This window comes from Odocoileus virginianus, chromosome 2 (genome assembly GCF_023699985.2).
Source record: "Odocoileus virginianus isolate 20LAN1187 ecotype Illinois chromosome 2, Ovbor_1.2, whole genome shotgun sequence".
Lineage (NCBI taxonomy): Eukaryota > Metazoa > Chordata > Mammalia > Artiodactyla > Cervidae > Odocoileus > Odocoileus virginianus.
The window spans coordinates 101922473-101947528 of record NC_069675.1 but is presented as its reverse complement, the minus strand read 5'-3'; the positions used below and the strand labels follow the sequence as shown (position 1 = coordinate 101947528).

General features: G+C 49.5%; 1 protein-coding gene across 6 annotated transcripts in view; it reads right to left on the bottom strand.

Moving 5' to 3' along the window:
* The window catches only part of CACNA1B (calcium voltage-gated channel subunit alpha1 B), a 203301-nt gene that overhangs the window by 43273 nt on the left and 134972 nt on the right, over positions 1-25056 (bottom strand). For all 6 annotated transcript variants that reach the window (XM_070456799.1, XM_070456779.1, XM_070456783.1 and 3 more), the window contains 10 exons: positions 14860-14986; positions 12114-12243; positions 11757-11816; positions 9977-10083; positions 4758-4854; positions 3479-3639; positions 2056-2193; positions 1114-1315; positions 729-893; positions 285-395 (listed from right to left, as the gene is read on the bottom strand). In XM_070456799.1, the coding sequence (XP_070312900.1) occupies positions 285-395; positions 729-893; positions 1114-1315; positions 2056-2193; positions 3479-3639; positions 4758-4854; positions 9977-10083; positions 11757-11816; positions 12114-12243; positions 14860-14986 (1298 nt within the window). The remainder of the gene's footprint in view (positions 1-284; positions 396-728; positions 894-1113; positions 1316-2055; positions 2194-3478; positions 3640-4757; positions 4855-9976; positions 10084-11756; positions 11817-12113; positions 12244-14859; positions 14987-25056) is intronic.

The window sequence follows — 25056 nt, the reverse complement described above, 5'->3', positions numbered from 1 at the left end:
GGCCTCTCGTCAAGAAGGTAGCAGAGGACACATGGGCCCCCTCGTGGGCCCTCTGGGCAGGTGGGTGGAGCACAAGGCCACACACCCCCTCCCCTCCAGGAACAGGGTGGGGGCAGAGGTGGGGCAGAGCCCGGTGGTCGCTTCCCGGGGGCGCCCCTTCAGGGTCATATGTGCTCTGGGGGTTCACGGAATCCCAGCTCCGAACAGTGAACACCCAAAGGTCCCCTATGGAGGAGTGGCCAGAACACAGACACCAAAAGGCCGGGAGGGGCTACGGCACGTACCAGCACTCCAAAGGCGATGATCTTGAGTACGCACTCCATGGAGAACATGGATGTGAACACGATGTTCAGACACTTCAGCATCAGCTCATACTCGTAGGGTGCATCATAGAACTGCCCAAGGAAGAGGTGCTGTTGGCCATGGACTCAGCTGCCCCAACACACCCCATGGGGCTCATGAAGACCTCCTGTCAGAGCACAGCGGGCAGACACACCTGCCATGCTGGGACACCCCTCCCTGCACCCCCTGTGTCTTCCAGGAGCTTCCTACGATCTCAGCCCACGGACGACCAGGGAATCAGGGTTGCATAGGCAACCCCAGCTGATCAGCACTCAGGGTGGTATCACTGCTGCTCACACCCCAGGAGGAGGCGGGCTCTCCACCGGGCTGGAGTCGAGTCCCCATGCCCATGGGCACCTGTGGTCCACCATGCAGGCCTCACGCACCTTCATCATCAGCACCACTGTGTTGAGGGCTATCATGGCCATGATGAAATACTCAAAGGGTGGTGAGACCACGAACGTCCACGTCTTGTACTGGAACGACTGCTTGTTCTGGGGCATGTACCGCGTCAGCGGTTTGGCGCTAATGGCGAAGTCGATACAAGCCCTCTGCGGGGGAGAAAGGAGCGGTGAGAACTTGAACCCCTTGGAGCCCCTGCACACCCCCTCCCCCAGCCACACACAGAGCCCTGATGACAGAAGGCCTTCTCCAAGCAGCCCTCCCCACCACATGCTGGTCAGTGGTCCCCACGCAGAAGGGAGGCCCAAGGGCCCTGATCACTTTGCCCACCAGGGAGTTGCCTGGAGATGGAGAGGCAGGGAGTCCCACCTCGTTCTTCTCCAAGCTGCACTCAGACATGACCTTGTCCCCCTGCTCCTGGAAGGTGATGATGATCAAGGCCACAAAGATGTTCACAAAGAAGAAGGGGAAGACCACGAAGTAGACCACGTAGAAAATGGACAGTTCCATGCGGTACCCAGGGCTTGGGCCCTGCTCCTCGTAGGTGGCATCCACTGAGTGTTTCAGCACCCTGGGCCAAGAGCCAACACCAAACATCAGGGGAGCCCAGGAGGACATGGTCCCAGCAAAGACGAGACCCGCGTCACAGGAGGGCTTCTGTGGCTGAGCCAGGGATGGGGCCGCGCACGGCCAGGCCTGCTCCCCAGAGAACCATGTCTCCCAGCAGCAGGCTGCCCCTTCCAAAGGGCTTGTGCTCGGGGCTGCTGGGGGCCACCAGGAGGAGGCCTTGGCTGCCTGAGGTCCTACCCCTCCAGGGAGAAGTGGGAGAGGCCCAGCAGTCCTGTGCTGCCCAGCTCTCTCCCGTCTCACACCAGGTCACCGACCCATTCCCATCTTCACCGTTGTCAGGAAGCCCTGGGCTCAGCAGTCTCCTGGCAGAGCATCGATCCTGCTTTCTGAGGGATGGTCCTCTCAGCCCTAAAGGAAGCCCCTGCCATCCAGTGTGGCACTGAACACATGCGTCCCTCAGGCTCCCCTTAACGAGGCAGCGGCCAGCTCGGGGTGATGCTGCAGGGCTCCTCTTCCCTCCAGCGCCCTGCCACTGAGCGAGGACTTTTAGGAGCTCGTGATACTGTGCTCTGGGCTTTCCTCCTCCTCCAGGCTGCCCACTCCCAGAGGCAGGGCTCCTCTCACCAGTAAGCACAGAGCCCAGGGCGTGTCTGCTTAGTGACAGGTGCAGAGTCTGAGCTCCCCACCCCAGCTGCCCCTCTCTCTCGCCTGAGCAGCCGTGGGGAGCCGGGCAGCACTCACATGGGCCACCCTTCACCCGTGGACACAGTGAACAGAGTCAGCAGGGCCCAGAGCACGTTGTCGTAGTGGAAGTCGTATTTCTTCCACTGCCGTGGCTGAGCTTCCACCTCCTCCTTCTCATAGTCCAAATACTGGCCCCTGGGGGTGGGAACACAGAGGGAGCCAGAGGTCAAAGACAAAGGATCTAAACAAACCTCCGTGTCTGCAGTCAACCGACTTTTGAAAAGGGTCGTCCATTCAGGGGAGAAAGAATGATCTCTTCATTCAGATGGTGCTGAAACCACTGGGTATCTACAGGCAAGAATATGGATGTGGAGCCCATCTCACCCCATGCGTACAAATTAACTCAAAATGGATCAAAGGCTTAAATGTAAGCAGTAACTCTATAAGACTCGTAGAAGAAAATATAGGGGGCCATAGAAAAAAAAGATAAATTGGACTTCGTCAAAATGGAAAGCTCTGTTTTTCAAAGGAAATCATCAACACTCAAAATGGAACTAAAGACGGAAAACCATCTGTCTGATAAGGGGCTTTCTATCAGCACTATACTAACAACTATTACAATCAGTTATAAAATGGATGAACATTTCAATTTAAAAAATGGGTAAAAGATCTGAATAGATATTTTTGCAAAGAAGATATACAAATTGTCAATATGCACATGAAAAGAGGCTCTACATCATGCATCATCAAGGAAATGCAAATCAAACCACAATGAGATGCCACTTTATCCCCACTAAGATGGCTATAATTACATCTTTTTAAAAGGAAAATAACAGTGCTGGCAAGCCCGTGAAGAAATCAGAACTCTCAGACACTGTTGGTGGGAAACAGTTTGGCAGCTCCTGAAACTGACGAAGAGAATCACCACGCAGCCCAACAACCTCACCTCCAGGCTTATCCTCGAGAGAAATGAGAGCACCTGTGCACAGAAAAAGTTGCACACATATTCAAAGCAGCAGTAACCACAGCAGCCCAAACGTGGGAACAACCAAATGTCCACCAACAGGTAAGCAGATCCACTCAGTGAGGTATGACTATAGAAGGAATGACATCCAACTGTCAGGGGAGGGAGACCGCTTGGGCCACAGCAGCAGAGACCTGGACAGCAGCAGCGGCAGGAGCCGGGTACTGCGGACCACACGATTCCCTTTCTGTGCAGTGTCCAGGACAGCGCTCACACAGCCACCAGCCTTCCCCCCCGCCCCTCCCTGAAGGCACTTCTCTTGTCTGCTCAGCCGGGGCCGAGGCCTCAGTGATGAGGAAGTGGCTTCAGCCCTGGGGTGGCCCCCTGACCTTAGGGCCCAGCCTGGACCTTGAGCGTTGACACAGCGGCCAGCGGAGGCCACACTGAGCTCCCCGAGGTGTGCAGGCAGGAAGGGCCCGGGCACGGCGCTAGGGACAGCGGAGGGGCCCGGTTTACCTGCAGTCCCGCTCCAGCTCCTTGGACTCATCGGTGCAGTAGAAAAACTTCCCCTTGAAGAGCTGCACCGCGATGACAGCAAATATGAACATGAAGAGCATGTAGACGATCAGGATGTTGAGGACGTTCTTCAGGGAGTTCACCACACAGTCAAACACAGCCTGGGGAGGGGCAGGGCTGTGAGGGGGCGGGGCCAGCCCAGGACCCGGAAGGGTCTGGACCGGGGACCAGGAGGGTCCTCCTGGACTGGATGGGTGGGCAGGAGGTGCTAGAAGAGGTGGTGTGGGCAGGGGCCCCCCACCACAGAGAACCTGGGGCTGGCGCCAGTGTTAGGCCACTCAGCCAGGCCTCAGGCCAACATGGAGGGAAGGCACAGGGCTAAGCTGAGGACAGTGCCTGGCTTCTGCCCAACAGGGGCATTCGCGATGGGGTAGACAACTGGCGATGCTGAGGCCACCTCAGGGCAGGACTTGGGGCATGTGCGTGAACCAGAGGGGACTACCAGCTGTTCCCACTGCCCAGGCCGCCTGTTCTCCAGTGAACCTCTCCCTGCTGCCCTGGTCTGGTTGTTGCTGGCTGTGCACAGAGGCCAATCTGCAACCGGCTCTCAAGACCCGCAGGGCATACTCCACACATAGGCAGCTGCCTTGGCAGCCCTGCCCCTAGTGCCTTAGTCACCCCCGAGCCGCCCCTTCAACATGGGCTCTAAGCAAACCACCCCCCAGAACCTCACATCGCTTAGTGTCTCCCCAGCCTGCAGGTCAAAGGCACTCCTAACATTTCACTGCATAGTCTTGGAGGATTCAGTGAATTTAAGCACAAGCTCAGCAACAATTAGACTGCGGCACAATTCTAAAGCCATATCCCCCAACCCCTGCTCTCCCGGCATCTCCCCGTGACCCTGACCCCTGCACTACAGCTGCTGATAAAAGACTTGGTCCCATGGGTGCCCCTGAGTAGAGGAAGAAGGGCCTCACAGGACATGCAGAGAGGAGCCCCGTCGGAGATGGTCACAGAGCTGAGAGCCCATCCCATGCACATACTGCAGGGCCTCCCTCGTGGGGGCCTCCCCTCAGCTCTGCTCGTCCCCACCCCACACGGGAAGCTGCAGGGGGGCCAGGCAAGATACACATGTGCACCCCACAATGCAGGCCTACACGTACGTGTGTGCACACACATGCACACACACGTGAAGTCTACCTATACACGTGTACACATATATGTACACATGTACACACACAGCCCCCACCCCCCTCCAGGCCCCACTCCAGACTCTCACTTTGAGTTTGGGCAGCCGCTTGATGGTCTTGAGTGGCCTCAGCACACGCAGGACCCTCAGGGACTTGATGGTGCTGATGTCTTTCCCTTTGGAGCCTCTAGAAGGGAGAAGCCACCCATGTAGACAGGTAGGGTGCACACCTGTGCCCAGACAACTGGGGACAGGACAGCCTTGGTCCTGCAGACACCACAGGCCAGTGCGTCTCCCCCAACAGGCTGCCTGAGCGGACACGAGCTGGGGCCAGGTCAGCAGCACCTGGTGTCCAGGGAGAGCTGAGCTTCTGGGTGGGAAGAGCTCATCCCCTCAGATCCCATCATTCAGCACTCCCACCCACCCCACACCAGAGTCCTCCAGACACCATGCCAAGACCCCAGTGGGAGTAAAGGTAGGTGGGCACCAGGATGGCAGCCCCAGCCCAGGCAGCACGTGCAAGTCTATGAGCAGTGCAGACCCATGCCCATCACCACGGAGTCTTCTGGAAGGGCTGGCCTGACTGCCTTTCCCTGTTGATGGAAGGAGGGGAGGGTTCACACCACCAGGACTGAGCCTGACGTCAGGGAAGCGCCCGGTTGACTGTCACGCAAAGGCAACAGCAGCAGAATCTATCAATGCCATGGCACATGTGGGTGAAGTCCCTTCTTCTTCTGCCAAAAATGACCCTTCACTGCCCACCCTCTACCCTTGTAACATGGCAGCATCTGCTCCTGCCTCAGAAACATTAAAACGGACTAACAGTGGCTGTAAATTAAACAGTTGGCTGCCTGGTTCTTCCTGGCTCCACGGCAAACCCCACTGGTCTTTCACCCACCACGGGGCTTTTAATATGACTCAATTTACATAGAGACATTGGTGGTGAGACTTCTACAAGATGGCAAAAATCGTATGTAGGATGACTATAATTGTTATGATTATGTGTCTAAAATATTGCTGGTTCATTAACGTTCTTCCAGATTTAAAGAAATCTTGTCCCTTAAGCTATCAACAATTTGGTAAGATATACCTTTGTGAACAAAGATGAAACATTTACTTTTTCTCCCTGATTCCTTCAGAATTCAGAGTATTTCAATGAGTACTCTTACTTCCATGATAATATATTTATTTGCCTAAGTTCAATAAGAACCTATTCTCCTTCTATAGGACACAACTGGAAACACTGGCCATATGACGAAGGCTTTCACTGACAAGGGGTTGTAGGTAAAATCTGATGGCCATGTTCTTGGCTTGGTTTCCTGGCTTTGAAGGCTTTTGAGAGTTCAGTCTGAAACTCCTTATGAAAATTAGCAGCAACAAAGCAGTCTTAAAAAGAACTTATGTGATCAGTCACTCTTCTTGCAGCACTTACATAAATAATACAAATCTAACACAAACAAATTACTTTTACTGTGATTATCTTTGGTTTTTTAAAAGAAAGGGAGAATTGTAGAGAGAAAAAATATGTTTGCCCCTCCACAGATATTAGATTCTAGTCCTAATAATTATTTCTGAGGTTTTGCTATGTACCTACAAACTTGCCTGGATCCTGAATTCTTTATTTCCTCAAATATCTGGCTCTGACTTACCAAACCCATGTTTCCAGTTTTCTTCCACCCTTCTAATTTGAAATCAATCAGAACAAAGACTGCCCCAAAATCTCCTTGGAAGAAACTGCACCAGGTCCTCCTCGCTTACGCAGATGGCAGTGAACCTCAGGGACTTGAACCTTGAATAAATATTTCAGACCTGAAGAAGCCTCAGCATCCCCTTCTCTGGTCTGATCCCCTACACTGTTTTCTCAATTCCTGGAGCAGAGAGGGGCAGCAGGCTTCAGAGGGCCCCTGCGACAGTGTCCAGCAGGCCAGGCCCCTGCTGGTTTTAGCAGGCTCGTGCTGGACCAGCCCCAAATCCCCAGCACCAAGGCTGGGGCTGCCTCACTCCTGTTGCTCTGCCCGGGGCTGATTCCAATCTACCCCAACTGGGTAGATGTGGTTTATCTCCACTCACTAGGAAACCCCACAGCAGTACCTGTCTTTGCAAGACATTTAGGGAGACTCCTTATTTCATGAGAGGAGATTCTCTTTTCAGGTACATTAAAAGCCTAAGTGACCCCTGGCTTAAACGGGTAAACACAGTAAACTCTGCGAATACGTCCATCACTTGGTCAGGAGCAAATACGCACAAGGTATGATCAGAACCTCTCCTTAACTCTTGAAGACACGGCAGAGGTCCCTCCTAAGACATCCGCTTCCCAGGAGACACCCTTAGACTCTGGCCAAGGTTGGTCCTAATAATAGGATAGCCTTCAGTTACCTTTAGCAGAGCAATAGGTTGTCTATGCTTTGGCCAACACCACCTACAGTACCTAGATCGACACTTCTGGGGAAGTTGAAAATCAGTTAAATCAGATCACTGAGCAAGATACTTGGCTCAAAACTGTGACTTCTTCATGGGATCTTTCTTTGATTGGTTTGGGTCTTGGGGACCATGACTCCAAAATACACTTCAAACATTAGGAATTATCCTGTTTATAACGCCCCTGATATGTCTGTTATATTCTCTCAAAAACATTAAATACATATTTGTAGCTGATAGCCACTAAGTAAGTGGTCTCCATTCTGACTGGAATGTCGAAGCAAAGAAAATGACCAACATAAGGATTATAAACCTAAAACTGTGATCTGTGTGAATGTCATAGGGGTTAAACAAATACATCATGACCTGTAGATACCATGTCTAAGATCAAAGCTGCAAAAACTACACAACGGGAGCTGAGCATGGTGCTAACACCTGTGAATAAAAAGTACTGCCTGCCATATCAGTAAACAAAGGATGCTGCAGCCTTGAAGCCATCACATTACAGCTGACAGTGAGCCCTGGGGGAATTTGGGGTGGAGGCAGGATGTCCCCCATCTAGCAGTGAGCCAGCCCCCCTCAATGGGACACCCCGAGGAGACTCAGGAGGAGAAGGGGAGGATACTGGCCCCAGATAGCTGAGGTACACATCAAAGAATTTACTTCAGTGAGCCCAGACTCTTGTATTTCCCATATATAGGAAAGCACTAAATTCCTTAAGATGCCTGGTTTTCTTCAAATAACAGTAATCTTTTGATATTCTGACTACCAGGTCTCTGTTGCAAAAACTCCTACATATCGTGGCTCATGGCTCCCTCCTTGCGTCTTTGGTACTGTCTCTCAGAGTTATCTGAGATATCGTGTCCCAGGCTTAAGTCCTCAGCTTTGTCAGCCAAATACAAGGTAACTCTCAACGTGCAGGTTGTAAATTTTTTTCAGTTGTCAACAAATTGGCACTTGGCATCTACCTCTGCAAGGATTAAATCATGTGCTGCTGCAGCTGCTGACTTTCAACATCCCCCTGAAAGGAATTCCAGGTGGAGAGCACAAATGAGGCCCTCGGTGCTCTAGCAAAAACTGTCAGAACAGCTCTTCAGACAGATATTTCCAGGAGCAGATCTTACGAGCCCAGTGCTTGCATCTCCTCATATCTAGAAAAGCACTAAAACACTTCACGGCGATGGCTGCTCCTCATCACTAGCAGAAAACTTCTGCAAAACATATGTGCTTGATTTCATGTGTTCCCCTTCTCCAAAATCACATATTTACTGACCTCTCCCCCTAGTTCTTTGGAGCAGTTTCTCAGAGCTATCTGAAATGCTGTCTCCCATGATATAGTCCTCATTTTGCCGCAAATAGAACTTAACTTGCAGCTCTCACATTGTGCTTTTTTTTTTTTAAGTCGGCACAGTTGACACATCTAAACTTTTAATCACATCTCTCAGTTGGCCTGACAGTTTGATCAGAAGGGGAGAACCGTTTATAAAAAAAAAAAAAAGGAGGGGAAGAGGGAGAGAAAGGAGGAGGAGGAAAATGAAGAAGGAGAAGAAGGAAAAATAAAAAGAAACAGGACCAAAGTGGAGCCACTTGCCCCCAGGAGAGCAGACCAAGACCTAATTGTAGTTTTAACCTTTCCCAGGAATGAAATTTCTGGAATCACCTAGTGAGCACCACTGAGGTAACACTGCCTGAAGCAATCCTTTCTTCCCTCTTGTTAAAACCTTATCTGGCTCCCTGTCTATAAAGGCCTTCCATTTTACACAGTTTCCACCATGTACAGCCTTTCTAACTACTAGATGGGATGCTGCCTGTTTCACAAATCACTGAATAAACCCTTCAGATTCACTCGGTTGAATTTTGCTTTATAACAGTGAGGGTCAGAGATGCTGGGCATTTCAGGGAAGTGTGGAAAGGAAAGAGCAAAGAAAGCCCTGTTTCCAGAGGAGACAAGTGGGAAAGTATCTCAGGATGTCCAACATCCTGGCAGCTGGGGTCACACAGCTCCCAGCCAGCATGGGCACTGCCCTCCAGACCCAGGTGCCCAGCCTCCAGCACTCAGTCAGGATGCCCTGCTCACCAAGGGGGGGCCATGCCCAGCCCCAGCCCCCAACCCAGCCCCCAGAGGTGAGGTGGGGACATGTGGCCGGGGGACATGGCTCCTGACAGCATGCAGCCCAGGCGGTGGAGGAAATGAGCAGAGGTGAGGCATGGTGATGAAACGGCCCACGTGGGGTCGCGGCGTGCTGTGATGCGGGGCAGTGTGAGGGGACAGAGGGAAGGCATTACCCCATGAAGCTCCTACCGAGAGTCCAGCAACAGGAGACAAAGAGAAGAGAGTCAGTGAGGAGGCCTCCCCGTGGGCTCAGAAACGACCCCAACCCAAGAGCTCGCTGTCCATCAGAAGCTTACTTACATCTTGGTCTGGGTAAGCAGCCACCTCCCCAGAATCTGCCCCCAGCTCCACCCAAGCCCCCACCCACCACCGTGCAGGGTCTAAGGGAGCCAATCTAGGCCCAGCCACACAGGGCTGAGTGTTGCTCACTAGGGAGCCGCAGGAAACAGAGGAGCCGCCCAGTAGGGGAGACACCCAGCTGCACCCGCTTGCCCTCGCTGACCAAGCAGTGCAGCCTCCTCAGGGCACCAAGAGTTTTCTATAGGACGCAAGAGGCAGATGCCTTAAGCCAGAGACTGCCTATCCAATTTCAGAACCACAGGGTGTGTCAGGGATGACGAGCCTTGAGGTCCTCCCAGCCCCACAGCCAGCCCCCAGCAGACAGGGACTGACGAGAGACAGCATGGTGGCCGTGGCACCCCTTCCTCCCCCACCCCCCCACACTCATCACAGCTCTGGGGGTGCTGTCCAGCAAGTCAGAGCAGACCCAGGTACTTACGAGAAGGCAAACGCCACCAGGGCCCCACTGACCACAATGAAGTCCAGAATGTTCCACAGATCCCGGAAGTAGGCACCAGGGTGCAGCAGCAGTCCCAAATCGATCATCTTTAGGGGAACAACACACTTTAAGGAACAGAATATTTCGGAAAAGAAAGGCAGGGTCACAGCCCAGAGACCTGTGGTGAGAGGAAGGATGCTGTTTCATGTTCCGTCCCCCCAGGAGAGAGGATACAGTCCCGGTTGTGTCTGTCAAGGTGAGGAGCCACAGCTCAGGTCACGTCCTGTCAGGGGAGGGGTCATGGCTCAGGTCACATCCTGTCAAGGGAAAGGACACGGTCCTGGTCGTGTCTGTCAAGGTGAGGAGCCAGACCCCAGGTCACATCCTGTCAGAGGAGGGGTCACGGCTCAGGTCACGTCCTGTCAGGGGAGGGGTCACGGCTCAGGTCACGTCCTGTCAGGGGAGGGGTCATGGCTCAGGTCACATCCTGTCAAGGGAAAGGACACGGTCCTGGTCGTGTCTGTCAAGGTGAGGAGCCAGAGCCCAGGTCACATCCTGTCAGAGGAGGGGTCACGGCTCAGGTCACGTCCTATCAGGGCAGGGGTCACAGCTCAGGTCACATCCTGTCAGGGGAGGGGTCACGGCTCAGGTCACATCCTGTCAGAGGAGGGGTCACGGCTCAGGTCACGTCCTGTCAGGGGAGGGGTCAAGGCTCAGGTCACGTCCTGTCAGAGGAGGGGTCACGGCTCAGGTCACGTCCTGTCAGGGGAGGGGTCACGGCTCAGGTCACGTCCTGTCAGGGGAGGGGTCACGGCTCAGGTCACGTCCTGTCAGGGGAGGGGTCACGGCTCAGGTCACGTCCTGTCAGGGGAGCAGACATGGCTCAGTTAATGGCCTCTTAAAGCCTCAACAGGCATTTGGATCTCCATGCCCTTGACCCCAGTGACTCTGCATGGCCAAGACTGGCTGAGAGCCTGCCGGGCCTCCAGTTCCTCTGGAGCCTGAATGAGTCTCCTCCCTGGGCTGCAGGCACACCTGCCCGGAGCTTACCGCCTGCAGACCCTCAGAGGGTCAGCCCCGCTGGCAGGAGGAGGTGCTGTGGAGCTGCCCCTCTGCAGCGGTGACTTCTGGAGGCGTCTTACTGTTTCTGGGCCTCAGTGTCCTTGTTTGCAAAATGCAGTAACACTTCCCCCAGGAACTCACAAGAGAAGTGAAGTGAGCATACACAGAAGCCACCCTGAGCCACCATGCAAGCACCCCCTCCCTCCTCGAGCTGCACCTGTGGGGACGCACACAGGCCCTCGGCAACACCGAGAGGACCGGGGCCACGCGGCATGGTCGTGCTTCATCTGCAGTCAAGCACCAGGGAGTCCTCTCCGCCCACCTGCTGCAATCTTTGAGCCTTGAGGCCACTGCCCTGTCCTCACTCTCCTTCCTCCAGCTGAGGTCCTGGCCTCCCTCTCTGCTGAGACAACCCCGCATGACCTGGGCTCATTACCACACAGGAGGGGAAGCCTGTCCACCCCAGAGAGAAGGGTCTCTGTCAGCAGGTAGTGGAGACCAGGCCCAGCGCTCACGAGCTCTCCTGAGGCTGATATAACACTGTGGGGAACCCTTAGCAAATGTGACCTCATGTCTCCACAAAACACAACCTCTGCAGGTGAGCTCGTCACCCACACGTGTGTGCATGCCCAGGGCACACTTGCCCCATGCCTTCATCTCAATCATGAGGGGGGAATGAGCAAAGCCCTGCAGTCACCAAGGCAACCACACGTCTCACCTTTATCACCATCTCAAAGGTGAAGACACCCGTGAAGATGTAGTCCATGTACTTCAGCACCTGGAACCACAAAGAGGCTTTTTTCAAGGGCAAGGCAGGAAGCTTGAGCTGGGGCCAGTTCAGCAACTCCATGTCTTCTTCCAGGAGCCTGAACAGATAACCCAGCGGCCTGGGGCCTGTGGGCAAGGGTCATGGGGAAGTGAGGGGAGGCTTGGCCAGCGTCCCACGGGAGGGGCCCCTGCAGTAATGGTCTTCACTGCATCCTGGACGTGTCCCCAGACCTTCAGCCCCACACTCTGAGGGGCAGACAGGGCCCTGACGGCACCAGCCCCCCCACAGCCCAACAGCAGCACTCACGTTGTTCCTGGGTGAGTCTGTCTGCACAGGGTCCTCAGCGGCCAGGGCAATGCTACTCAGGGCAATGACCACAAGAATGACCATCTCGAAGTACCGCATGGTCACAATGTAGTGGCAGAAGCGGCGGAGCCTGGAAGGCAAAGCACGGGTCAGCAAAGGCTTATGGAGGGCTTGCCTGGCCCCTCCCCATAGAAAGGGCTGAGTTCTGCTAAATGTCCCTCTGTTCAGGTGACAGCAGCCAGCTGACTGATGGGGACCAAATTCCTGGGAGTGAATGGGAATGGTGGAAGGCTGCAGAAACCCCAGGCAGGGCCAGCCACCATCGCTCGCAGGCCAAATTGGTCTGGACCTTTTGCTACATTAAGTTCCACTGGGGCCCAGCCAGGCCTGCCTGTCTACGTGCTGTGGGGCTACCATGCCCTGGACAGGCTTCCAGCTCTGCTGTGGGTGGGGTAGAAGCCGAGCACCAACAGTCCCCGAGCAGCCCTTCTCGAACGCCAGTGCTGGGCGCCCTCGACTGAGCTCCCAGAGACGCGTGTGCACACCTGCCCTTCAGTCACCTGTCTGCCTCCATTCGCTAGTCAGCACCACCGACGACTATTCTGGTCTGTTCAGGTACATCCTGGACTGGGACACAGTGGCAACCAAGACACCAGTAAACAGTGCAAACAGAAATCGACAGGAGATGCTCAGACGTTGACAAATACTACGACATAGCAGGAGAGAGTGACCAAGAGACCAGCAAGGCCTCTCAGGGGGACAGTGAAGCCAAGCCTGGGTGACAAGCACATCAAACAGACGTCACTTCTGCCCCCTCAAGAGACGTGCTCTCAGAGCCCCTCTTGCCTCCACGGGCTCGCCCTCCGCCCACCAGCCCCTGCCACCTCTCCTCTCACCAACACCATGTTCTCAGGGACACCACGTCTCTGTCCCTTCCTGTCTGCTTCTCGTCCCAACCGCCATGGCCCAGCTCCAGCCCCCCACTCCCCAAGCTGCTCTTCCAAGCCCCCGAGTGCCCTGCTGGTACTTCTCCCTCCAAACTGAGACGCTTTCCTTCCACCCCCACGACGCTCCATCATAGGCTCTCTTCTGTCCCAGCCCCTTTTCTTCAAAACAACACTACCAGTTCATCTTGTGGCTGAGTTTCCACCCCTCCTCAGACCCTGAAGTTCCGCTGGCCACATGCCACCTGCCAGCTTCCCCGGGCTCCCGGGCTCAGCCAGGCCTCCAGTCATCAAGCAGAAACCCTGGTTGTCATCCTTCACAATTCCACCCCTTCCATCTCTACTTTGCCATCAAATCTTGCAGATTCTGCCTCTAAAATTTCTCTCCAAGCACTTCACTCCCGAACCTCTCCACTCTGACCACCCTCATCCAATTGCCACAACCACCTTCCAAACGGTCTCTCTGTCTCGTCTCCATTCTCTCCACCTAAGGGCTCCAGTGCAGTCTGCCTGAGACTCACCCCCACAGCCTCTCCAGCTCCTCTGGGTTCTCACGTCATCCCGCTTCTCCACAGAACACACATCAGCCCTGTCTGCCTCTGTGCTTTTTCACCCAACTGCCTTCAGCTGTTTGGAGCCCGAGGTCTTTCACGTCGAGACCATCGCAAGCTCTGTCCGCCCTCTAGGAACACTGTCTCCTCCCTCTTCACCCCGCCTCCCACCCTTCAGGTTTCAGCCGAGATCTCTCCCTCCCTCCAGGAAGGCTCCCAGACACCAGACCTCCCTGCCCGACCTACCCACGCCGTAGTCACGTGATGGACACACCAGTCTGTGCTGGAGGCAGGGGCCATACCTGTCTCTACCGCCGTCTCACGCCCAACCCCTGAAGAGCGAACTCCCCACACTGGTGTGCTGAGCAGAGGAAGGAGGGGAGGGCGGGCGGCAAGAGCTGGTGGACAGACTGCTAGATGACCGAGGGCAGAGGGGCTGGACACACGGGAAAGGGACAAGGCGGGGGTCCCTCAGACGCTGCTGCTCCGGCCCCGTGGTGAGAGTTCCACATGTGATCTGCCTGCACCCGGCCCCGTGGTGAGAGTTCCACATGTGATCTGCCTGCACCCCTGCCTGGCGGGCTTCCCTCTCCTTCCGTGGGCTCCAATCCCACTTCACCACCTCAGCCCCACCGTGCACACCTCCAGTCTCTGCTCTGTGCTTCCTCCTGGCCCTTCCCACCATGTAGTGCCTTATGTCCCCACCTTGGTGCCCCGTCTGCTGCCTGCCTCTCCACTTGCCCGTAGCTTAGAGGACAGACTCTCATCGCTGCTGCTCATCACTGTGGTTCCCAGCACCTAGAACACCGTCTGAACACTGGTCGAGCTAATGAAGCAGCCGGAGTGGTATGTGGATGAGTGACATGTGAGGACTGCAACGCATGTCCGTGGGCTCCAGTGGAAGGTGTCAATGCAGCATGAAACCGGGTGCGTGTGCACAGAGGTGACCTGTGGCTGCAGTGGGGGTTAAAAGCAAGGCCCTGGGATGCCTGTCTGGGTTTAAACCCCAGCTCTGCCACTGAGACGGGTGGGCTGTATGTCTGGACTCCAGCCTTCCCTGTGGCTCCATGTCCTCATCGGCAAAGCGAGGCAACAGCAGAATGTACTCTGTGGGAAGTTGTGATGATCTATCAAGATGTTGATGCACGTAACGGGCTGGGTCATGTCTAGCACACCTGCTCTCATGTGCACATGGATCACAGGCCGTGGACTAGGAGACAGCGCAGGACATGGGCTGGTGGCAAGACTCACAGGTTGGTGGGGCTTAAGCAGAACATGGAGCTGTACGGGACAATGGGTCGGGGGCCGCTCCTCATCACATCATCAGCTTCCACCTCCTTCTTTCCTTCTGCTTGGCTTTCCAGATCCACATTACCACCTACAAGCACAAAGGCCACCAAGTTAGGGGTGCAACTCATAAACCCACACCATGCAGGTCACCCCTGGGCAATACCCTCCAAGCTCCAGCCCCACAGGCTCATGGACCCATACAGGGAAGGGCGTGAGGCCAAGAACACAGCTTCACATGAGGCCCTGTCTGATCACAGCCAGATCACCGCTGAGGTGGGTGATGCCGGGGTGAACCAGCTCTGAGGATCTGACTGTCTGCTGCAAAGACCCAGAGACCCTTCCTCACCTCTCCCTCCGCCAGGGTCTCTGGGGAGCAGCACCAAGCCTGGTGAGCGTCCCTGGCTGTGGACACCTCTGCCTCCCTGTGTGTAAGTGTTCAGTCGTGTCCAGCTCTTTGCAAACCCACGGACTGTAACCTGCAGGCCCCTCTATCCATGGAATCCTAGGCAAGCACACAGGAGTGGGTTGCCATTTCCTATTCTAGGGGACCTTTCCAGTCCAGGGATTAAACGCAAGTCTCCTGTGTCTCCTGCATTAGCAGGCGAATCCTTCACCACTACTGCACCTGGGAAGCCCCCTGCCTCCATAGGGGCCATTGATCTGGATGTTCTAAGACTGTCAGCCCCAGAGACCAGGGCCAGTAGGTGCTCCCATCCACGTTCATGGCTCACACCCCAAGAAAAGGTATCCCGGGCTGCCCAGTGAAAGCTGCCTCTGCCCTGCAGGCGGCTCAGGCGGGGCCAGCAGGCAGCAAGGAGGGGGGCCCGTCTGGCCTGCAGCCACAGAGCCCGCTGGTCAGGCAGGCCTGACTGCACAGGACGCTGACCCAGGGAGGACGTGGCACTGCCCTCGTCTGCCTCACCCCCGGCTCCCCCGTCCCGGAAGGGCATCCTCTGCACTCAGTACCCCTCTCCCCCTTGGCAGCCATAAACCAAACTCCCCAGGGTTAAAATGGCTGTGACCACTGTGCTTTTTAAGTAGATTGTGGTCTTCATGCAGAGTATGTTTCTCACAGCAGTGCTTCATTTTTAACTATCCTAAGGTATGTTTCAATTTTTCAAGTAATGGTTCCTGAGACCCCAGGGGTACCAGGGAGACAGTGCAGTGACTCAGAGCCAATGCCCACCATCCACCTCACTTTTACTTGTTGGAAGAAGCATATAAGCAGAACCCTCCAGTCTTCTTCCCCAACTGCTGGCCACTCTGAAGTCCTACAGAGAATGAATGGACAAGCCAGAGAAAACAACCTTGGGCTGAATGTGAAACTAGCTAGAGCCGCAGCAGCTACAGTGTTTTGTGGACTGTCAGCTGCCACCACCCGGCACCATTCAATTCCTTGGCTGAAGGCATAAATTATATAGTATCATCTTCTAAGAAAGCAACTGGGCGATACTTATTTAAAGCCCTAAAACAATTGTTTATTGATTTCATTTGTACAAAATTATCTCCTAAGGAAATCAAGCACACAAACATCTGTATTCACAAAGGTGTTTGTAATAAGTTCTTTTACAATAATAAAAACTATGAAACATATAACCACAGGAGATCAACTAAGTATGCAACATCTACGGGAAACATCATACTATGAATATTAAAAAGCCCATACAAATAGTTTAAATGACAAAAGCTTATGATAAGGTGAATAAAAAAAAAGGCTAACACTTGTATATACCAGATAGACTCAACTATGAAAAATAACATATACAGGGAGAGAAACAACACCAAAATAACAGGAACTGTTATGGTCTCTGAAAGGCTTTCCAGTAACAATTTTAATTCTCTCCATTATACTTTTAACATTAAAATATTTTCTTCTGTGAGGAGCATGTATAACTTTTAAATTAAGAAAACATTTATAAATTTAAAACCACAGCTTTTCAGACTCTTCCAGAATAACAAGTAAGCAAACTGAAGGACAAGTAAACTGGGGGAAAGGAACCAATATACACTTAACGAAGTTGTTTTTTTCTGCTTAAAAGAAATGGAACAAAGATGCCAGAGCCTGGATGGAAATACTTCTCCTGAAGTAAATTTACTATGACAACAACATAACTCATCAGTGAATCAAAACAGACCAGGAAAACAAGGAGAGGATCGAAACAAGAGCTACACCCAACTAAGGAGATTCATTGTTGGAAACAGTTTATTTAAAAAAGAGAACTGACAGTAACAAAAAATTCATTGAAACAGAAGACAATCAAGCCAGATGACCAGATATGGGTCATTGGAGGTGTGGATAAAGAAAGGAACAGGATGTTCACTGAAAACAACCATGTGCGGGCTGGCCCAGGTGCTTCATCCCTCACGACAGAACTTACTGACGCGTGTTAGTGTCTCCAGCACTCAGATTAAGAACCTGAGGCTGAGCTGAAGAATCACCCTGTGGGGACAAGACCGAGCAAGGCAGAGGCAAGGCTGAAGGCTTGATACTGGGGACAAATGCAAACAGATTCAACTTTGCTATCATTTTGCATTCAGATTATCCTTGTTTTTATTAGTATTGATGAAGAAAGTTCTTTCTTACAGAAAAAGTTGGAATAGTTGGAATAGAAAAAGTTGGAATAATTCAGAAAGCACAATGGAATTATAATTCACAACTGTACAATATCAAATAAAATCACAAATTTGGGTGACAATCATCAATGCCTACCAGCTCACTAGGGGAAAAGCTGGTGGAGAAACTTACCCTGGATGGATCGGGCAAAATCCGCTGATCAATCTTAATACTGCCCAAAGGAAAACAGTAGATACTATGTGGCTCCTGACGGAATGTGAGAGGAAGCACACAACCCCCTACGAAGCTTCCCTAGAGCTTTTCTCTGATCAGATCCAAGATCTGTGGTTCACAGACAAGGGTGATTTCACCTCCTAAGGAATACCTGGCAATGTTTAGAGACTGTTTTTTTTGTTTGTTCATTTGTTTGTTTGTTTGTTTTGGTTGTCATAACTACAGTATGCTACTGGCATCTAGAAGGGAAAGGTCAGGGACACAGCTGAACAGCTTAAAACACACAAGACAGCCAACCACCAACAAAATTTCAACAGTGCCAAGGTTCAGAAGGCCTGTTTTAGATCTAATTACCAGATAACAGGAATCCTAAGGATAGAGAAATGTGCTACGGGACACCATGAGGCAATCAACCAAATCCAGAATGTTTAACAGGATAAATTCTACAGTATTTCAACAAATAAATGGCATGCATAAAATAATCACAGAGTAAAACAGACAAAGACAGATTAAGCTAGGTCAAATGAGCAAATCTTGCTTGGATCCTGATTCAAACATTCCAGCTGTAAAAAGCTATTTTTCAGATAACTGGTAAAATGTGAACTCAAGAAATCTGTGTGCAGGTCAAGAAGCATCACTTAGAACAGGACATGGAACAACACACTGGTTCCAAATTGGCAAAGGAGTATGTCAAAGCTGTATACTGTCACCCTGTTTATTTAACTTATATGCAGAGTACATCATGTGAAATGCCAGGCTGGATGAAGCACAAACTGGAATGAAGATTGCCAGGAGAAATATCAATAACCTCAGATACGCAGATGACACCACCCTTACGGCAGAAAGCAAAGAGGAACTGAAGAGCCTCTTGATGAAAGTGAAAGAGGAGACTGAAAAAGCTGACTTGAAACTCAACATTCAAAAAACTAAGATATGACATCTGGTCCCATCCCTTCATGGCAAAGAGATGGGAAAACAATGGAAACAGTGATAGACTATTTTCTTGGGCTCTAAAATCACTGCAGATGGTGACTGTAGCCATGAAATTGAAAGATGCTTGCTCCTTGGGAGAAAAACTATGACCAGCCTAGACAGCATATTAAAAAGCAGAGACATTACTTTGTTGAGAAAGGTCAAAGCTAGTCAAAGCTATGGTTTTTCCAGTAGTCATGTATGGATGTCAGAGCTGGACCATAAAGAAAGCTGAGCACTGAAGAACTGACGCTTTTGAACTGTGGTGTTGGAGAAGACTCTTGAGAGTCCCTTGGACTGCAAGGAGATCAAACCAGTCAATCCTAAAGGTAATCAGTCCTGAATATTCATTGGAAGGACTGATGCTGAAGCTGAAGCTCCAATACTTTGGCCACCTGATGCAAAGAATTGACTCAATGGAAAATACTCTGATGCTGGGAAAGATCAAAGGCAGGAAAAGAAGGAGATGACAGAGGGTGAGATGGTTGGATGGCATCACTGACTCGATGGACATGAGTTTGAGCAAGCTCTGGGAGTTGGTGATGGACAGGGAAGCCTGGTGTGCTGCAGTCCATGGGGTCACAAAGAGTCAGACACGACTGAACTGAAAAAATTATTATCAACTGTGTAAGTGTAATAATGCTATTGTGATTGTTAAATCCTTAATTATTAGAGATGCTTACAGACACAGTTAAACCTAAAGTGATTGAAAGAAAAAAAAGGAGATACACAAGTGAAACACAACTGGCAAAAACATGGATTATTACTTTGAGGGTTCGTGACAGCAAATGGGGCTTCATTATACTTGTGTCTCTACTTTCAGTGTTTTAATTTTCCATAATCAAAAGGTTTTTATGTAAGCAGCCAAAGAAAGAAGACAGAGGAACACAGAGGAACAACTTGGACTAATGATTAATTTCTCAACAGAAAACAGCAGGAAGCAGGAGACAGTGGAACAGTCTCAAAAGGCTGAGAGGAAATAACTAACCACCCAGAATTTCATACCAATTGAAACTACTTCTACAAACAATTCGAAAAGATGTTTCAGGCAAACTGAGAGAAATATTGGGAAAGGAGTATGACAAGGCTATATATTATCACCCTGTTTATTTAGCTTATATGTAGAGTTCATTGTTGTTTAGTTGCTCAGTCATATCTGGCCCTTTGAGACCCCATGGACTGCAGCACCCTGGGCTTCCGTGTCCTTCACTAACTGCCATAGTTTGCTCAAACTCATGTCTATTGAGTCAGTGATGCCATCCAACCATCTCATCCTCTGCCGCCCCCCTTCTCCTCCTGCCCTCAATCTTTCCAAGCATCAGGGTCTTCTCCAATGAGTAGGCACTTCACACCAGGTAACCAAAGTACTGGAGCTTCAGCTTCAGTATCAATCCTTCCAGTGAATATTCAGGGCGGATTTCCTTTAAGATTGACTGGTTTGAATACATCATGCAAAATGCTGGGCTGGATGAACCACAAGCTGGAATCAAGACTGCCCAGAGAAGTTATTGATAATCTCAGATATGCAGATGATACGACTCTAAAGGCAGAAAGCAAAGAGGAACTAGAGAGCCTCTTGATGAGGGTAAAAGAGGAGAGTGAAAAAGCTGGCTTAAAACTAAACATTCAAAAAACTAAGATCACGGCATCTGGTCCCTTCACTTCGTGGCAAATAGAAGAGGGGGAAAGTAGAAGCAGTAACAGATTTTATTTTCTTAGGCTCCAAAATCACTGTGGACAGTGACTGCAGTCATGAAATTAAAAAACACTTATTCCTTGGAAGGAAAGTTATGGCAAAATCTAGACAGTGTATTAAAAAGCAAAGACATCACTTTGCCAACAAAGGTCCATACAGTCAAAGCTATGATTTTTCTAGTAGTCAGGTATGGATGTGAAAGAAGACTGAGCGCCAAAGAACTGATACTTTCACATTGTGGTGCTGGAGAAGGCTTGAGAGTCCCTTGGACTGCAAGGAGATTGAACCAGTCAATCTTAAAGGAAATCAACCCTGAATATTCATTGGAAGGACTGATGCTGAGGCTAAAGCTAAAATACTCTGGCCACCTGATGCGAACAGCCGATTCATTGGAAAAGACCCTGATGCTGGGAAAGACAGAAAGCAGGAAGAAAAGGGAGCAACAGAAGATGAGATGGTTGGATAACATTATTGACTCAATGGACATGAGTTTGAGCAAACTCCAGGAGACAGTGAAGGACAAGGAAGCCTGGCGTGCTGCAGTCCATGAGGTCACAAAAAGTTGGACACAACTGAGCAACTGAACAGCAACAAACACCACCGTCCAAGGGCTCAGGTGCTCAGTTGTGTCCAACTTTTTGCAGCCCCATGGAGTGTGACCTGCTAGGCTCCTTTGCCCATGGGGTTTTCCAGGCAAGAATACTGGCGAGAATTGCTATTTCCTACTCCAGGGGATCTTCCTGACCCAGGGACTGAACCTGCGTTTCTTACACTGGCAGGCGGATTCTTTACCACTAGTGGCATCTGGGAAGCCCTTCACTGCCATGAGATCTTAGTAAAAGAGATTAGAAAAAAAAGTTCTTCATGCAGAAGGCAAAAAAAAAGCCAAATGGATGACCTGAAATACAAAGAGTGATAAAATACAAGAAAAAATAATGAAATCAACAGAAAAATTTTAAAGAAATCTCTGTTATTTGTAAATTCAAAGCTGAACTTATAAATAACTAATGAATCAAATCATAATGAAACTTGGAAAAGATTTAGAAGTAAAAATATGATGTTTCATAACTTGTAAAATAAAACTAAAGTAATTCTTAGAGTGATAGTTAAAGCCTTAAACACCCTAGCAAAGTAGGAAAGCTTGTGTCACAGCTGAGTACTCAACTAATAAGTGGGGAAAGAGATTACAATAAAGACAAAGAAAGCAGAAGAAAAGAAATAATAAATAAGAACAAAATGACACAGAAAAAGATACAATAAAAAGGTAAGAACGCCAAAGTTGAAACTTTAGTACCCTATGAACTGAACTGAACTGAGGGGGGGGGGGGGCGGAGAAAAGTTTATCAAAGAAGGAAAGAAGGAGTGAAGAAAGAAGGGAGGAAGGGAGTGAAGGATAGAAAGAAGAAAATGAAAAAAGAAAATTAGAAATGTAATGTGGCCATAACTACAAATCCAGCAGAAACTAAAAAGAGGCTGACAGTCACACTCAAATTTAAATTTCTCTCTACATGCTCCATGACCCACATGGTTGATAAGGAGAGGTGATAAAATCATCCACAGTGCATGCCTCCAGCATACAGGAAATAAGGAAACTACAAACCTGAATTTACATGTCAGTGGGAAAGCAAACTTTGACCTGAAGAATCAGGCAGGGACTGTGTGGAGAAGGGAGAGTGAGGTGGGTCCTAGTGATGCTGAACACAGAAACATCAACTGGTTCACCCACAGGAAAAAAGCCCCACACCACCCCTTCCCTGCCCAGGCAGGGAAACACTGAGAACAGGTTTGAAACCTGCTAGGTCAGGGTGTTGCTTCTGGGGCTTGAAAGGAAGGGCCTGAAAGTACACAGCGCTGTAGGTGGCAAACTTGAGAAGACAATGAGAGATGTGAATTCAGTGGCTCAGTGATGGAAGGAAAGAAGAAACAAGTGTCCGAGATCCAGGGTCCTCCAGAGAAGATCTAGAATTAGAATAGATAAACACCCTCCACTAGATACCACTGAAAAAGAAAATGGGTTTCATTGTACTAACATAAGAAGGTGTTCTTGAACTAGAATCCAACTAACCTGCCTAAACCTCTCCCCTACTCTTCCCAAAATCACATGTAATTTTTGGTCCAATAAATTGTAATATACTTCCTCATTATCAGAAAAATGAACCCAACATCCACACAAAGTTTCTACATAAGAGCACAGAAAATGAGGATGAAAATCTTTCAGGTAATAAAAATACTCCACAAAAAAAAAAAAACAAAAAAACTGCAAAGCAGACTAAAACTTTCCAACATGAACTAAATATAATTAAACAAACAGTTGTTGATAAGAAAAAAACACCACAAATCAAATTCAAAAGCTCAAAATAAAAATGTGTGGACAACTGGGTGATATGAAATGAGAGCTAAGCAAACTTAGGAGAGAAATTGAAAAAGAAGACAAAATCATCTAAGAAATAAAGTTACAGAGAAAAAACAAAATCATCTCCGAAATTATGAGGAGATAACAGATAAGTCCAAGGGAAAATACATATGACTGAAATTATAGCAAGGGAAAAGGAATTTCAGAGTGAAATGAGCGAAGAGAAAAAATATGAAATAAGGAATGAGTTTTAAGATGGGTAAAAGAGAAATTCATACAGAAGACAGGCAAAGGAGAGTCAACATTTAAACAATTGGAATGTCTGAAAAACAAAAATAAAACAATGTAATATAACTAACATTTAAAACTGTAGCCCCAGAAATTTTTCCTGAAATGAAAGAACATCTGTCAACTGATTTTTGACAAAAGTACCAAAGTAATTCTACTGAAAAGGACTGCCTTTTCAACAAATGGTAGGGGAACAAATGGACATCAGCGGTGGGTAATAAGAACCTCAACCCTTTCTTACCTCACACCATATGTAAAAATTAACTCAAAGACTTCAGCTTTCAGAAAGATGGAATAGGAGTACCTTCTTTCATTCATCCTCTGAGCACAACTAAAAACCCTGGACATCATATATAAGGCAAACCTAGAAGATTCTGAAAGGTGGAGAGAAGAAGGCAGACTTGCTGGGATCTTGGAACCTGAAGAACAATACAACAGGTTTTCTTTTCTGGGTTTTCTTTTAAGCTTCATATATCCTTGGTTCTAGAGATGCCAACAACCCAGAAGTGCCAATAGGAAAGATTTTTAAAGCTCTCCCTAGTAACAGGGCCAAGAAAGGTACAGCCTAACCAGGTAGGAAACTTACAGCCAAAACCATTCTACTAACACCACAGAAAGAAAAAAGACTGCAGCCCTACCTCCACTAGTATTAATGCGCGGAGGTCAGTGGGGAGCCTAGACCTCCACCCTCACCAGTCTATAATGAGGTGCCCAGACCATTGCTGAGGCGGCATTAGAGAGAGCCAGGTGAGCCAAGTGTGAAAGCAGGAACTTTCACACCCACCCTGCAGTAATAATAAAACTTCCAAATCATGCAATGTCCGAAAAGATTACTGAAGGAAGCCTGGGCTTCAATTCCAGAGGTAAAAAAGATCCCCTTCCCTTTATTGGCTAGAGTGCATCTCTGTGAAAAATCAGCACTTTTACCAGCACTCAGAAGTAATGAGATCGACCCTTACTGTATCAGTAGAGACCATACTGGGAGCCGTAACACAGCCTCCCCTGTCTCTCAGACGAGATGGTATCAGTGGAGGCCCAGGGGCAGCTGGAATTCCCAGCGCAGCCCAGCTGGGACAAGGAGCCCGCTTCCACTGGGTGTCAATGAAGGCCCAGTGAGGAACTTGCATTTCACCCTATTTGTCAATAATGGGGCAGTTCCCCAACCCTCTCCCTGCCGAAGGGTGGTCACAGCAGGCCAATAAAAACAGAAGATTTAAATAACACTCAGAGGCTCGTATACTACCAAAATGTCTAGGTTTCAATAAAAAAATCACTTGTCATATCAAGAACCAGGAAAATCTCAAGTTGAATGAGAAAAGACAATCAATAAACACCAAGATAACACAGATGTTAAAGCATCCATCATAAAAATGCTTCAATAGATGTAAAAATACACTCAAAACAAATGAGAAAAAAAAAAACCTCAGCAAAGAAACAGAAGATATACAGAACCAAACATACATTTTAGAAGTGAAAAATATAGTAACTGAAAGTAAAAACTTAATAGATGGGCTCAACAGCAGAATGGAGGGCACAAATGAAAGAACTAGTGAACTGGAAGACAGAACAATCAATAGAAATTACTCAATCTGAGCAACAGAGAAAAAAATAGACTGAAAAAAGTAAACCAAGTCTCAGGGACCTTTGGGACTATAACAAAAGATCTACCATTCATGTCAACAGAGTCCTGGAAAGAAAAGAGTAAGAGGGCAGAGCTGAAGACATATTCAAAGACATATGGATGAAAAATTTCCAAAATTGGCAAAAAAGACAAAAACCTACAAATTTAAGAATCTGAGTGAATCCCAAACAGGATAAACCTAAAGAAATTCATGCCAAAATACATAATAATCAAACTTCTGAAATATAAAGAAAAAAATTCTTGAAAGCAGCGAGAGAGAAACAACATCTTACCTATAGGAAGAAAACAATTCGAATGACAGTGGATTTCTCATCAGAAACCATGGAGGTCAGAAGGATGAGGCACACGTTTTTTCAAGTGCTGAAAAAAAAAGAACTGTCAACCCAGAATTCTATACCCAGTGAAAATATCCTTCAGGA